This window comes from Siphateles boraxobius, unplaced genomic scaffold (assembly GCF_051911475.1).
Source record: "Siphateles boraxobius isolate OS27281-9 unplaced genomic scaffold, OSU_SipBor_1 26, whole genome shotgun sequence".
Classification (NCBI taxonomy): Eukaryota; Metazoa; Chordata; class Actinopteri; order Cypriniformes; family Leuciscidae; genus Siphateles; species Siphateles boraxobius.
Genome location: NW_027508876.1, coordinates 21,879,314 through 21,896,001, shown reverse-complemented (window position 1 = coordinate 21,896,001; position 16,688 = coordinate 21,879,314). Strand labels below are relative to the sequence as shown.

The window sequence follows — 16,688 nt, the reverse complement described above, 5'->3', positions numbered from 1 at the left end:
AAAAATACACCCTATTATAACATCTTTTGGATTTTTTTCTTTTCAGAATGTTATCCCTCAAAGTTTAACAAATACAGGTCCTTCTCAAAAAATTAGCATATTGTGATAAAGTTAATTATTTTCCATATTGTAATGATAAAAATTAAACTTTAATATATTTTAGATTCATTGCACACCAACGCAAAAATTTCAGATCTTTTATTTACATATAATAGATGATTTTCGCATACAGCTCATGAAAACCCAAAATTCCTATCTCAAAAAATTAGCATATTTCATCCGACCAATTAAAGAAGTGTTTTTAATACAAAAAAAGTCAACCTTCAAATAATTATGTTCAGTTTTGCACTCAATACTTGGTCGGGAATCCTTTGACTGCTTCAATACGGCGTGGCATGGAGGCAATCAGCCTGTTTGGCACTGCTGAGGTGTTATGGAGGCCCAGGATGCTTCGATAGCGGCCTTAAGCTCATCCAGAGTGTTGGGTCTTGCGTCTCTCAACTTTCTCTTCACAATATCCCACAGATTCTCTATGGGGTTCAGGTCAGGAGAGTTGGCAGGCCAATTGAGCACAGTAATACCATGGTCAGTAAACCATTTACCAGTGGTTTTGGCACTGTGAGCAGGTGCCAGGTCGTGCTGAAAAATGAAATCTTCATCTCCATAAAGCTTTTCAGCAGATGGAAGCATGAAGTGCTCCAAAATCTCCTGATAGCTAGCTGCATTGACCCTGCTCTTGATAAAACACAGTGGACCAACACCAGCAGCTGACATGGCACCCCAGACCATCACTGACTGTGGGTACTTGACACTGGACTTCAGGCATTTTGGCATTTCCTTCTTCCCAGTCTTCCTTCAGACTCTGGCACCTTGATTTCCGAATGACATGCAAAATTTGCTTTCATCCGAAAAAAGTACTTTCGACCACTGAGCAACAGTCCAGTGCTGCTTCTCTGTAGCCCAGGTCAGGCGCTTCTGCTGCTGTTTCTGGTTCAAAAGTGGCTTGACCTGGGGAATGCGGCACCTGTAGCCCATTTCCTGCACACGCCTGTGCACGGTGGCTCTGGATGTTTCTACTCCAGACTCAGTCCACTGCTTCCGCAGGTCCCCCAAGATCTGGAATCGGTCCATCTCCACAATCTTCCTCAGGGTCCGGTCACCTCTTCTCGTTGTGCAGCGTTTTTGCCACACTTTTTCCTTCCCACAGACTTCCCACTGAGGTGCCTTGATACAGCACTCTGGGAACAGCCTATTTGTTCAGAAATTTCTTTCTGTGTCTTACCCTCTTGCTTGAGGGTGTCAATGATGGCCTTCTGGACACAGTCAGGTCGGCAGTCTTACCCATGATTGCGGTTTTGAGTAATGAAACAGGCTGGGAGTTTTTAAAAGCCTCAGGAATTTTTTGCAGGTGTTTAGAGTTAGTTGATTCAGATGATTAGGTTAATAGCTCGTTTAGAGACCCTTTTCATGATATGCTAATTTTTTGAGATAGGAATTTTGGGTTTTCATGAGCTGTATGCCAAAATCATCAGTATTAAAACAATAAAAGACCTGAAATATTTCAGTTGGTGTGCAATGAATCTAAAATACGTATATGAAAGTTTAATTTTTATCATTACATTATGGAAAATAATGAACTTTATCACAATATGCTCATTTTTTTAGGAGGACCTGTATTAACAGAAATGTTCGTCCCCATCAGGTGCAAATCAAGGACAAACATGTTCAATGTTTTTCACTACAGATCTGTTTTATGTCTTGTGAGGTAAGAAAATAATAATAAAGTCTTACACAGCAGTAAACATACTAGCAATGCCAGAGTTTATTACACAGCAAATTAAGGTTGACAGATTTGACAGATGTCAGTTCTAACAATTAACAGTAATCGAATGGTTGTAACCCCAACACCCAACACATCTGGACATATTCAAAAGATCAATTTCAACTTCCCTGCTATTTATTTTGATAAACAAATTTGGTAAATCATCCCCACTAGTCTAAGTAAAAGTTTAATCTAGATTTGATTCATGCACATTTTTACATGCTATGAAAGATCAAACAATTTCTGTTTCTGGTAAGTGCCACAAAGAGGAGAAAAGACAGTTTTAGAATAGTATGCATAACTTGCAAAATGTGTCCACCAAACTTAGTCAGAAGTGCCTTAAAACATGAAACCATTACATAAAATCAGCAGTAAGCTAAGCAGTCATACATCATATTTTAATCATTGTGCAATATGACCACATCCTCTTTCCTAGCACCTGCCAATTACACCTTTTCAAATTGCAACAGAAACAGACCAGAAAAGTGAAATCTGAAACAAGAACCCAATGAAACGCTGAAAAGAAACTGACTCTAATTAAGAAAAGTCATGACTAGATGTAACTCACAACTTCAATAGTTATCTAAAGTTATTAATAGTAACAAAGCAGGAAAAAGCCACACAAAAAACAAGAAAATAAATATTTACATAAACTATGGGAAACACTGTTCCCGATAATTTGATCCACCCTACAGTGAAATATGAGGATCACTGCCCTCGATACATACACACTGGTAGGCAAAAACTACCTTCAAACACACTACATTATGGAAGACACTGCTCCCGATAATGGTTTTAGAATAGAAATATAAATGTTACAGAGAAATGCTTTTGTCACTTAAATGCTTGAGCCCACGAGTTTGGTCAAAATGGAAACCTGCTTTGCCAATTCATTTAATGGTTTCAGACCAATGAGAACTAAAAAGATATTTCAATAGGAGATGATCTGAATAACCATTCAAAATCCTCACTCAACAGCCCAAAATATAATTTTCTGGTTTCAGTTTCGCCAATTTAGGGCTTTTCTTCAAAAAAAATTTTTTTAAAGAAGAGGAACTGCTCCTTGAGTAATAAAACAGGTGCTTTTCAGCTTAATTCCTCAAGCACCTGTAACAAGAGACATTTCTGATACCAGTTGTTGGTAACATGTATTTCTGTTAGCAGATGCTGCTTTTAAGAACTGACAGTATAACCGTCACAATTATGGAAGACACTGCTTCCGATAATAAAAAATAAAATAAAAAAAAGAAGACACTTTTATAGTGAACACTGTCACTGATAAATAAATAAGAAATAAATATAGTACGGTCCTCAGTTGGTCACAAAGGCTGAGTTTGGGGGTTTTACATGAAGTGCAAAAAGGACTAAAATCCCTAAGTAGCAGCCGAGAACAAGGTTTACTCCATATGCAACTTGATAACGGGTCATGGATAAGGAGAAACATCTTGAAAGAAATAACTAGATCTTGAAAAGCACCCTAAAATCAGTTTGCAGAAGAACAAATATTGTATTATTTATCCTTAGTCCAGCAATAATAATACTTGATATTATAATCATCATACAATAAGAATGATATCTATGTAACTTATTATCTCAATATAGTTCTTAATGTTTAATGTTTAAAGAACTTCCACAATTTAACCTAAAGCTGCCCTATCATACATTTTTTAAGCATCTTGGGCAAAATTCATTGTTCCAAATCAAATCTACTTTCATAGTGGCAGGATTATTTGTGTGTATCGAGAAGCACTTTTAAGCAAAACCGTTGACAGGGTGGTTGATGATGCAATGCTATATCTCGTTGTCTAAGGACCAGATATCCCCAGCCAGGTCATTGGCACAGCCCTGGATGTTCCAGGTGAGTAGAGCAAATTTGTTTAGGACCTGGTCTATGTCGAAGCTTGCGTTTTTTGCATGTACATCATCCAGGTACTTTTCCAGGTCTGTGGCCGTTTGCCACCCATTACCAAAGAAAACATGGCGGAACGGGACCTCTCTCAAAGAGACGTAAGGAGACAGAAAATTATGCTCCACCTTAAAAGAGGAAGAAAATGACAAAAACATGAGAACTTGGCCAATATTTATCAATCAATGATACAAGATGCACCCAGAAAAGCTAAGAGAATAACTTCACCTTCATTATGCGGTTATTGATTATGCGACACATCTCGATGTCATCCATGTCGCTGTCCTTGATATCAATAGCTAGAGAGGCTGCGGCCCGGCCGAAGGAGCTCTTTGCTGAGTTCAGCCACGCCGTTGACAAAGACTCAATTTTATCGACCTGTTGATAGATTGAGAAATGAGCAAGTTATTTTGAAGATTAAAAACTGGTTAAAGTAAACCAGCATAGCAAAAACATCATGCATATGACAAAAAGCATTACCTTGTCAAGTTTGAGACTGTTAACACGACTGATGATGGCGCTCACATGATTTGAGATCACGTTGCCATAAGGAGTAACGTCCAATTTGATAATGTGGTCATGAACGAGACGGAGGGCCATCTGCCCAGCAACCTGAGCAGCAAGCAAGGACAGATCAACCACTTTCTGAATGGTGACATCGTTCAGTTTATTTTTACCATCTCCATTGGTTCCAAAATACTGATAGTCGGCAGTGTCCTGGTGAAAGAAATCATAAAATAAGTATGCAAACATTTAGATGACCTTTATGAACAGAGCAACACTTAGGGCCACCAGTCTCTTAAAACCACTGGGGCGTGAGCTTCAATAGTAAGAAAATGGCTTTTTGTGGAACTCAAGTAAGGGTCAGGAGCAATGAATTTACCAATTCATACATTTTTTACCATTAAATTGACAGACCAATAAAATATTAAAAACAACACTTACATTAGAGCCGAAACTAAAAGACACAGATGGGATTCCAGAAAAGGCCAGGAAAGGATATGCAGCATCATCCATCTGCATGGTCGTCAGACTGAGCATAAAACGATAACTGATTCAGGAGCATGTACCACAGAAACAATCACGAATATGTTGATGTTTCGATCCATTATAACAAAAAGCAAAGCAGATGTACTCACAGAGGTGACAAACTACCACCATAACTCTGGAGAAGGCTTAAATCTGACCCAGTGTTTTTGACTTTTTTCAGGGTGTTCTGCAGTAGGGTGTGCAACAAAGGACTGGCAGAAGCTCTAAAGGAGCCCACACCTGACGAATAAATATAAACATTTAATTTTTTAAAGGACAGGGAGAAGAGTAGGGAAAGAACCTTCAAATTACATTAATGGAGCTTGAACTTGTCCGCCACATGATCACTATAGAATTTCTCAGGTGCACAGGCACTAATATGCATTAGGTGATATTACTGCCATGTATCTCTTCCAATATGAAGTGATTTAACCAAAGTCAACCATCTTGGAATTTCCAATAATATGGAAGTGTTGAATGAATGGTTTACAGAAATGCATGCTATTCTGAAAAAGGCACAACAGGTGATATGAATTTATACACATTTATTTTATTATTTATTTGTCAAGTTTTTCCATCATTCACACTGATAAAAACAGTTTGGAAAAGTTTAGATGCATTTATATTATATGATTTATCATTTTACTACTCTTAACCTGATGGACATCATTTGTATTACAGCCTTCTGTTTTACCAGATGAGTTTATCTATGCATCATCTTTTTACTTTTAATTAGTGGTTAGATATCCCTCTTAGGGTTGGGGTTTCCAGGGTGCTTCACGTGCTGAATGTCAGAGGCATGGGAGTTAGTTTATATCATTCATGCTGACAAACAGCCTTCTAATAGTGTTAGCATCATGCTAATAATGCTCATCATGCAAATCATGTTAGCATTATGCTAGTAACAGACAAATCATGCTAACAACATGCTAATCATGTTAGCATCATGCTAACAACATGCTCATTTTAGCATCATGCTAACAACATGCCAATCATGTTAGCATCATGCCAACAACATGATAATGTTAGCATCATGCTTGCAACATGATAAATGTGTTAGCATCATGTAAAATTGTTAATTGCCGAGTTGCCAATGCAAGCACCACTAACATTTTCTTCAGGAAATGTACATTCTAATTCCTTTTATAACTGTATCATCTTTATATCGCTTTTAATTCCTTTTATAACTGTTTTAATTTTCCTTGCTTTTATTTTGTGATTATTTTAATTCCTTTCTGTGTAAAGCACTTTGAATTGCCATAGTTTATGAAATGTGCTATATAAATAAACTTGCCTTGTATTCATTTAAAATGTCTGAAATACTGTTTTAAACCTTAGCCTGTTACTTCAGAATGTCTGTATTTATATGTACACCTTTTAAAAGTTTGGAAATTCTATTTTGCTATTTTAGAGGCCCATTTTACTTTTATTAATTTAATTAATCTTAAATTAATTGTTGTGGGGCCAGTAGAAAAAAATCCTTAGCATTGACCCCTGCATTTGTTATTGGGTGTACAAAAGCCTATAATAAACTTTGATCACTTGCACACAGTAAACTTACCAGTAACAACCCCATTCAAACTGATGTAGGTAAAGGCCTTCTTGTCCAATGATGCCCAGTATCCCTGTTTAACACATATGAAACAACACATTACAAAACCGTAACGGAGTTTTAAAATAAACTGCTTGCAATTATTGTAGCCAAGCACAGGTGACATTGGAACACAAACCTCAAGCCATTCAGTAACTCCGACGTTACCAAAATCCCCTGCAGTCCAGCTAGCAAACACAATGCTTCTTTTGGGTTTGAATCCATCTGAGGTGAAGAGGACAAGGAGTGAACGCATGCCACAACAATCCACTGACAGACTGCATTTGAACACAGGTAGATAAGAACATACCTTTCTTCAACTCTGTGAAAACCCTTGCAAGCTCCATCAGAAGAGTAGTGCCAACTGTAGACTTATCATATCCCGAGCTCAGGGAGTCCCTCTGCGCTCCAATCACGACATAGCGATCTGACAGATTCAGACAACCACAATGAGCAAGAGACGTTCAGATCCCTAGACTTATTTAAGCAAAATGTAGAAACTCACCAGGGTCAACGTATCCTTTGATGACTCCAAACACGTTATGGAGCTTGGTGTCAACAAGGTTATTATTGACAGCTACGGCTACTTTGTGAGTTTCTGGTCCCAACTTGTAAATGGAGGGGTTACTCTTAATTTTTTCAGGAGCATTGCTTACTTCCATTTTTCTGTGAGAAATTAAAGAATACCAATTAATTTTGATGTTTCTGGACAAAGATTTTAAAAAAATGATCAAGTTAAAGCAAAACTATAACGTACGCAATGATTTTTTTTGCCATTTTATAAGTAATCGTCTGGGCGAGAATTTCTGGAAGACCAGAGGACTTGATTGGAGGAAACTGTGTATGATTAAAAGATGGGAATCCTGGGGTGTAAGGATCACCTGATCCTAGGTGGACCTGTAATTAATGACCAGAATGAATGAATAAACAACATAATAAATAAAATACATTTTTGATTTTACTCGTTCAATTCATTTTTAAAATTCAGTTCAAACCATCACTGTTACTGATTTTTAATGTATTGTAAAAGTCAACATTTAACAGGCACTTTAGATTGCCTTTGCCATTATCTAAAAAACATTATAATAAATATTTTATAAAAACTTTATTATAAAATAAATTAATATAGTCTTTCAATTTGAAATAAATATTTATTTAAATTAAAGAAGTTGTTATAGCAAAACAGTCAACACAACCATATGAATTTGATTCTTCTGCATAACTTACATGACCATAGAGCTCAGTATCCTCAGACATTTTATTGTCAGTCTGGTCTGGGTAGATCAGAGCTGCTACTGCACCCATCTTAGCAGCATTCATAACCTAAAATAGTGACAAACGTATTTTGATCAGCACTAGCAAAGTATGTTACTATTAATAGACTGTTACTGTTAATGAAGTTGACCACATTTGACCATGAGTCTCTAGCAAAACACTAATAGTTCAGATAGAAAACAAACTCCTCGTGTGTCACCTTCTGTGCCATGCTGATTTTTCCAGTTCTCATCAGTACGACAGACCCATTTAGATTCACTTTGAATTCGTTCTGCACATTCTGCAGGTCAGCAAGCTCACCATAGTTGGCGTACACCACTCTGCCCTGTGAATATAATTGTTTGAGAAAATAATTGAGAATGCAAGTCATGGGAAAACTACATGACACAGCTGACTGACAAAGCAAGCAAAAAAAAGAAAGAATGCCAAGTGTTTCCTGCAGAGGAAGATGAAGGCTAACCTCTTTACGTCCTGTTTCACTGTAAGCCAGGAACCCCTTTGGACTTCCGATCTCCTCTGAGTCTGAACCAAACCACACTTTGTTTGGATTGGAGCTTTTAGGGTTAAAAACAGTCCAGATTATAAATAGCGCAACCAAAGGAAGATGGAAGAACTATGACGGCAGCTACTAAGGTGTTCTAACGTGTTGCTATGTGTTTTTTACGGTGCTCAACTGCCCTGCAGTTGCCAGAGCATACTTGCTGGTTGCAGAGAGGTTTCTTTTTATCGTACAGTGTTTCTGGAGACCCTACTGACCTGCTAGGATACGGTAGCTTCACATAGTGCTCATCAACCCAGGGCTCCATGTTTAGTTCCGTGAAAAGAGCATGGATTTTGTCACCTAACTTGTTATCTACAGATGATCCTGCATAACGATTCTCCTGGGAATACTCGCTAGATGGAAGAACAACGGAAAGTCAGAAAAGAACAATAGCAGATGTTTACATTTACTCACACAATTGCGTTAATGTTTAAACTGACAATGCTAACAATAATCAATAATATTAAAGGTAACATTTCAGTTTAGGGTCGAATTCTCACTATTAACTAACTATTAACTACGACTTTTGCCTCAAACTCTTAATTACGGCTTTGTCACTCACTGTCCAGGACCACGATTGTTATTTGCAAAAGTTAATTTTAACGGACGGAACCAGATTGGCCGACCCATACATGCTCAGTCAATGGATGGATGATCTGACAGGATTAACTTTACCTCGGTTGAGTGGCCTGCCTTCTACACCTACCAGATAGAGAAACAGAGCGTAAAGACAAACTGAGGGCACATAATTCTTTAGATGCCTATAACTATGTGATGAACGGTCTTGACTTGTGGCAACGTTACATTGCGCGGTCCTGCCTAGCGCCAAGGCCAGAAGACGACAATGTAAAGAGTGACATTACAGTGCAATTTTAATGATGTGAATATTTTCTAGGAATAAAAATATTTTTTATGTATTAAAATTATATTAATTAACTATGTATTTGATTATTCTTTCTTACCAGGTTCTTCAAAAAGTCTACCACAATCGATCACAACTATGTATACAATCATAGATGATTCACAAATAATCACAACAATTTAGAAAACATTATGCAATAAAATTTCAAATTGGATCCTGTAGGTGATTCTTGCACCCAGAAACACAACAAGATGACATTTAATAAAAATAATAATTTAAGATCCTCATGTAGCTGAATCTGTTGTCCCCAGTTCTCTCCAGTTGTCCGTTTGTTTTGCCTCCAGCTAACGCCGTGACGTAGGCGCAAAAGGGGTCTATACGAGTACTGAATACCATTAAGTTACTTCTAACAATGTTTTATTTTCATCAGATGTTTTTCACTTTCTGACTGTAAAAAAAGTAAATAGGCCTATATTACTTGTGTAATCAAATTACTTGTTAAAGGAGCTATTTCTCACCCCTCCTCTTGACAGTTTAGCAGAGCATAGTTTGCAGTCTGCTCTACTTTAATCATCGCTCATCTTAAAATCTGTCCGGCTGGCATTACTCCTCCGACTACCTGCTCAACTGACGAGAGATTAGGCTAATGTCAGGTTTAATGTCGTGTTTTTTGCGTGTGCAAATTCGTTATTTCATATGTAGGCGCGCAGCAAGCCCGTTCATAATGGAAGCGACACGCATACGTTTTTTTTTACGAGTACATTAGCACAGTATCGGACCGACACCCAAGTACTGGTATTGGTGCATCTCTAGTTTCATTGTTAAATTTAGGTATTGGGTAGGAGCAGGGATGTAGAATAAGGTCCTACAGAATAAGGCATTAATATGTGCTTTATAAGTACTAATAAACAGCCAACATCCCAGTAAAATGTTTGCTAATAAGCTAGTTAAAAGTGAGAATAGTATCTTAAACTAAAGTTACCATTTTAATGATTTTAAGATACCTTAATTTTGTTTTGATGTTTTCAGATGACAGTTTATCATTCAGAAGTTTAACAATGTCACTCCAATCCATAGAGGGTGCAGAAGCATAATTAACATCTTGATTTTCTTGAACTTCAGAGTTTTCCAAAGAGCAGGAAGGCGACTCAGACTTACGGTGGACATAGTAACCAATGAGTAAACCTGGCACAAGGAAAAGAAGAAAAAAAAAAAAAAAGAAACCGAGAGTGGTTTCTCTCATGAGTGAGACTCACAAAAATTGAGATCAATATGGCTCTCTGAAACACTTAATTTTGATTGGTCACTCATAGCATAATGGGGTCAAGCATTTTTGTACTGAACTGACCACCGTCCCTGGCAACAAATTTATATCGCTTTTAACAAATGAATTAAATCAATATTTTCATATCTGTTTATTTATATTTACATGGTAAACAGTCATTTATTAAGTGCATGGGATAATGTACATAAACCAAGAATCATACAAGATCACCTGATCACTTTTCCACAATGTGGAATCATGGAATCCAGTCATAAAAATGAAATTTACTGTATAATGTGGTATGTCATAGATTTGGCAAAATTTGGATGAAAAACAATTTATGGGTGGTATTCAACCACATAATGTTTCAGACATTTAAATACACACGAGTACTAGAGAAGGTTTGTAAAATACACACTTACGTTGATGGACGTAATTTGATAAGGAGTTTTATACATATCAGATACACATAGGTAACTATAAAGTTTACTCTATTCTTCTTCCAGTTCACCAGCCACTTTCATGTCCTTCAGAAGAAGTGGATGAATTTACATGTAATTCTGGCAGCTCTGATTCTCAGAATCACAGCACCAACTAAAATGCCGGCATCCATCGCCGATTGTAGATGAACTAACATGATCATTATAAAGGTGTTCAAACGACCATAAGACGCTAGTTTATTATTCTTTAATAATGACTGAATGATATTTAAATGGCATTAGGATGTGGTAAAGAACTGAATAAACTACAAAAACACTCACCCACACAGAAGACAGTCAGCATTACACCCACGCAAACCAGAATCCTCAACTTGTTCAACGGCGCAGAAACACTGGATCTCACGTACTTGTCGGGTTGCACGTGTCCTTGTTCAGTACCATCCATTTCCTCCTCCTCACCTTCCACAGAGAGCTTCACCACCACACGGCTGCTGTCTCCATCAGGATTCTGAGACTGACTGAAGCGGGTGTAGGAGCGACTGTTTACCTGTTAACAGGGGGGAAATAATTAAGCTTCAAATTCCAGAGAAACACACAAAAGTCAATATTTAAAGACGACCAGTTTGTCCAAAACAGAACTTACTATTCTCGAAAACTTCATTTTGACTTGGTCAATTGTTCCTGCCATGGAATCTGAAACGAAAGAGATATATCTTTAGCAACAAAGTTTCTCACAAGATCAGACAGAGCCCTTTTTAAAGTCTCTGAATTCATAAACACAGTCCTACTTGTACAAAGTCCAAACATTTTTTTTATCCACTGAAAAAAGAACAAGTCTTTTGATTCGTTGAACTGCATCCAAAACCCAGAGCCGCCCTCTACAGCGGCTCCAGAGCTAGTTAAAGCAGTGATAGGAATCAATATGGCGATTATATAATGTTGATAATGTGACCACAAACATTTACTAATTGTGAAATACTATGTTTAGTTTAAATCTAGTGGCCCAATAACCCATTTACACAAACTAAAGGAAGAGTGACAAATACAGATAGAAAAATACACAATTACTTTTACGCATTTAGTGAATCTTTCAACAGAGAAACGCCACAAATCCAAAAATGTTTATAGTATACAATATTTTGTAATATCTTTTCCCGTTTAGATTAGTTAGGGAGTTAATGTACTTTTCTGTTGTTTGTTTGTTTTCTTTTGGCAGGTTAAGTAGTTTTACTATGTACTTATGTTTGTTATTTTGGCTTTACCCCCCTGCTGAAGTTTGCTTTGCTTCCTTTTGATTTACTTTGTCAATTATACATATATTTTGTTAATACATTTTTGAGCTGAAATTTGATGTGTCTGTTGTGCAGGGCAGGGGACGGGCACACTCATTAACCCCAATCCTTTTTTTTCCTTTTCACTGTTTACTCCCTAACTTTACCCATGGGACGTAACAGTGAAAATCTTATACAGCTAGATTAGGGCAGAGGAGAAATGTAAAAGAAAAATAGATTGTTGTGTGTGGCGTGCATTGGTTTAAGATTTAAACTTGTATATTAAACAGCAACTATCCAGATAAACAAGCAATGACAGAAAAATTAGAGCCACAGATTTATAACTCAAATGTTTTTTTGAGATAGTCTGTAAAAACTGTGGAAAAATACTTATTGCAGGACATACTTACCCAATAATGTCTGTTGTTATGAGGTTTATTATATAATTTTTCTGCATTCAAATGAATCTACAATTGCTTGAATGACAAAAAAAATCATTCGTTAAGTTAGAGGAAGTAGTTGGTTGCATGCGGATAGGATAACTTCCTACTAATTCAACAACCAACAGGCACAATTGGCGCCAATTTTTTGTTTCGCAACAACTGCATGCAGTTTAACAGTAAAGACTTTAGCAGATAAGACTGAAAACAAAAATGCTAGAGGGCTAACAATGAGTCATGACACTCCCAAATAAACGTTAAGCCAAACCAAATCCAACCTTTGCCTTAGTTTAGATTGTGCCCTTGATGGTGCCTATACTATCTGCAATGATATTTCAAGGTTCTTGAGCAAAAAACAACATTCATCACATTTCAACAATCTTGAACCGGAAAATTATTATAAAAAGTATAAAGCGGGTTTAATAATAAAAAATGGAAAATCTGAAATTACAAAATCCTCTCTATTTTATGTCCAATTAATTTATTCATCTCATTGTTGATCCCTTCCAGCATAAATGCAATTTAAGCTCAATTAGACATGGAAGCATGAAGATATTATCCTTCAAGACATGTGAGTGTCACAACCAGCATCAGACATTGATATGGAGGCTGGTTTATAATGATTTCCATTTTAAATTGGGTTATAAACCACTTCTTGCAGAACATTGGGAACTAACAAAATTAAAAAATATCTGTTTTAACGTTATTCTCGTCTCCAGAATACAAGGAAGTTCCTTATTACAGCACATGCAGCAAGGTCGAATATCAATATAATTATTTTCATTGTCTGTAAAGTAGTCATTAAGTTCATATAAGAAAAGACAAATCTGTGTATTACTCTTTATAGAACACTTGAAGGTCAAAGATGTTTAGCACTTCCTGTCCATGTGCTCGTGGCGCAGAAAACTAGCCTAATTCGTCCTTCCTTTATGTTCTAGATAAATAATAATTAGAAAACAAACTTAAGCACAAATTAATATTCAATTCAGATGTTATGCCATGTAGGACCTTTTTATTGTTGTATTATTACCCATTTACATTTCAATTTTAGGTCTGTATTTCCGCTTACACAATTATCAGCAAAGAGACTGTCTGCGGATTTTTCTAGTTTTAACCACATAAGTAATGTGTATGTTTAACATTTTTAAAAAACACAAACCACTAAAAACCAACAACAACAATCAATCAACTTATTTATTCATCCAAAGCATGGCATGAAGTTCAATGATAGTGCACGACATTCTCACCGAGCTGTCGGGCCATCTGCTAATTCATAAAAGATGGAGCGTAGTGGCTTATTGAAGTGCAAAATTCTTGCTTTTACATGAGAAAACTGGTCCTGTAAATGAACGTTTCTTATTATGTGTGTTGTTTAAATGTCAGTACTTACTTGAAAAGGCGAATTGTAATGTCCTGAATGTTCTCACGCGCTCGGTCGCCAGCACCGGGTGAGGAGGAGGGTGAAACCATAGGGTGAAACACTCACTGCACGTATACTCGCACGCGTGCGCACTCGCACAGATCTCAACGTCACTTCCTAGTTCCTCCTAACAGGCTTGTTGATCAGCCAATAAGAGATGTAGCCTACACTTTACATGGACATTGAAAATATAATTATTTTAATAATAAAATAAAAGAAGTCCATTTTAAAAATGATTCCTCATTACTACCCTTAATAAATATTTTAGTAAATTTAACCGAAATGTTTCCCCATTCTCTCTTTTTGCCAAGAGGATGAACATTCTCTTTCAATAGTACTTCCACTAAATGTTTTCATTTAGTTTTCATGTCTTCCACTTGTGTTTTACCAGCTGTGTAGCCTAATATTTTTGTCAGTAATTTCTTTTTCATGTTTCTGACAACAAGATTGATGTCTTAAACCTCATTTGTATGATGGGTAAATACTATATTCACAATGCAAAATACCTTAAAATCCAAACCTAACTGCAACGTATTTGCTTATGATTTACATTTAACTCATACAGGTTTGGAACATGAGGGTGAGTAAATTTAAAAATTTAGATTTTTGGGTCAACTACCACTTTAAGACATAAAATCTGTGCTCTTTATTTAGGATATAACACAAGTGCATCTAATGTAATGGTGAGTCATCAATTCTCAACAAAGTGATTCAAGAGTTTTTAACAGTTTGTAAGATAATTCTGAGTTCTTACTGCATAAATAGTATATTTTGATAATACACAAACATGACCATGCAGAACAACTGGAAATGGCTGTGGGTGTTTGAATACATGACTATAAAAACAATTTAAAGGAAACAAGGGAATTTTTATTAATCACTTCCTTCTTCTACACCGGTTTTGTTTAAAAGTCAAAAGTTTTCTTTTTTCTAATTTCAAATTGCACCTTCAATACAAACAAGGTAAGCTTATCACACATATCTTTTGAAGTAGTTCATGCTTTGTGTATCTTACACACCAATAAAGGGTACACAAAGGTTATTATTATTATTTAAATTATTGATTTATTATTCAGTTTTGCTGGCGAGCAGTCCACTGTATAACAACTCAACAAGGATGTGCTATTACTAAGTAACTGATTGCGAGAGAAGTGCACTAACAGGAACTTTATTGTAAAGCTGCATGTTGCAACTGAAATAAGAGAAGATCTGCAGCATTTCAGCAATCCAACACCATCTGTAGTAAACAGGCTCGAAAAAGTTACCATTCTGGTTGGGCTGGTCTAAATCCAAGCCATCCAAACGTACATGAACAAGGCTCTTTTAAACAACTATCTTAACTTTTGCAAAATGTGCGAGTAAAGAATTATTAGACAAAAAATATTTTTTTATGCTCCAAAATCCTTTCACATATAGATTTTCCAGTCTTTTCCAGGACTGCATACCCTAATTTTAACTTGATAACATGCTTGGCGGTTTGTATTACACATGGAGTGTTATTTCATGGAAAGCCGACCAGTCGAAAGTTTTTAGGTATCCATTTCAGTGTTTTCACTCCATTGACATCTATACCTTTTCAAAGGCTGTTTGGTTGATTCCTCAGCTTCGAATATAAATGGTACACTATGCAACTTTTGTTTGTTCAAAACATGTTTTTTTTCTGATTCACTGGTAATCCTGTTATAAATGTTTACATTTTAGACCTGACAGCATGGTTTTTGTGGGAAATTGCGTACACGTCACTTGCCTGTGTGTGTCTTGTCATAAACGTAAATAGAGAAAAGTTGCTCTGGCTACTTTGATGTGTGTATAAAAGTGGCTTAGGTTACTTGTCACAATGAGCGAGAAAGGTTGACATTAGTCCTATTTGGACGGTAACTGTTTCTCATGGGGTCGTGAGGTATTATCAAAATCTACAAGAGTTTAGTCTGTGATTCTTTCTCCACCACCCGCGTAAAAATCCCCGGCCGAATTACCTGTTCAGAAAACTTTCCTGGCTAACCAAAACCAAACCTTATAAAAAGAATGACGTTCTGTGAACCAAAATCTAACGTTCTGGGAACCAATAATTGTTAGCTGAGAATATCTTTCTCTGGAATATCTGGATATTAATCATGTGAAGGAATACAACTTTGTCAAATGTTTAATTTAGTTTCATATATAAACTGAGAAAGTTCTGTAAATTGAATTTAGCATTCAGCTGTTGAGCACGAAACTCCTGTCTTTTTCTGTGTCTCTATATACAGCTGTCAGACGGGTTTTCTTTCTATTGTAAGTTAAATGAAACATGTTAATGAAACTCTTGGAGACTCTCGCGAGCTTTTGTCTTAGCAAGAGAGAGTCCTGTCACTCCTGTTCTGGAGTCTCAGGGTTTGAATAAGTTCTTCCTTCTCTCTTTTAATACAGGTTCCTAAAATTGTATACGAGTTTCCACCATCACAAAGTAATCCCTCCCTCTTATAATGTATATATATTACAATGTTTGACTCAAAACAGTCAGATGAAAGCTATCCTGATTTACAGTCTTTCTGTAGACTATAAAACACTAGAAATTCTGGTTTGATAGATAAAGATGTAAATGCATTTGAAGTGTGTGGAGCAAGACAAAAGGCTCAGACTAGGGCAAAAGGGATTGACTCTGTTCAATCTGTAACCCCCATACTGCAGCTACAAGCAGTCAAATTATCTTTAGGTCCTAAAGAAATCGAGAGAATCGCTGAAAATTTGCCATCAGTGCAAAGAAATTTTTCTGAGCTTAGGAGAGAATTGTCCAGAAAGATGCGGCTCTACGATATGTCTCTAGCTGAAGTCACCCATCAGCTAATAT

General features: G+C 36.5%; 1 protein-coding gene across 2 annotated transcripts; it reads right to left on the bottom strand.

The window, feature by feature from the left end:
- Nucleotides 1-1,798: 1,798 nt before the first annotated feature.
- On the bottom strand, nt 1,799-13,974 carry tfr1b (transferrin receptor 1b). Of its 2 annotated transcripts, XM_077244896.1 has the most exons (19): nt 13,832-13,930; nt 13,280-13,375; nt 11,374-11,423; nt 11,052-11,277; nt 10,031-10,211; nt 8,380-8,517; nt 8,084-8,177; nt 7,823-7,948; nt 7,576-7,671; nt 7,106-7,245; nt 6,854-7,014; nt 6,659-6,775; nt 6,488-6,573; nt 6,319-6,382; nt 4,868-4,997; nt 4,674-4,761; nt 4,209-4,445; nt 3,957-4,106; nt 1,799-3,856 (listed from the first exon to the last, which is right to left on the bottom strand). In XM_077244896.1, exons 3-19 carry the CDS (start codon nt 11,416-11,418, stop codon nt 3,614-3,616), a joined length of 2,322 nt encoding a protein of 773 aa, XP_077101011.1. In that variant the 5' UTR covers nt 11,419-11,423; nt 13,280-13,375; nt 13,832-13,930; the 3' UTR covers nt 1,799-3,613. The 2 variants fall into 2 exon arrangements, with proteins under 2 accessions (XP_077101011.1, XP_077101010.1); XM_077244895.1 differs by lacking the exon at nt 13,280-13,375 and having other exon boundaries at nt 13,832-13,974.
- Nucleotides 13,975-16,688: the final 2,714 nt, after the last annotated feature.

Coding starts and splice junctions, on each gene's coding strand:
- tfr1b (XM_077244895.1), bottom strand. CDS start 11,418: ATGGCAGGAACAATTGACCAAGTCAAAATGAAGTTTTCGAGAATA. Junction 7,949..8,083: donor GTGAAACAGGACGTAAAGAG/GTTAGCCTTCAT, acceptor TTATATTCACAG/GGCAGAGTGGTGTACGCCAA. Junction 7,015..7,105: donor ATGGCAAAAAAAATCATTGC/GTACGTTATAGT, acceptor AATTTCTCACAG/AAAAATGGAAGTAAGCAATG.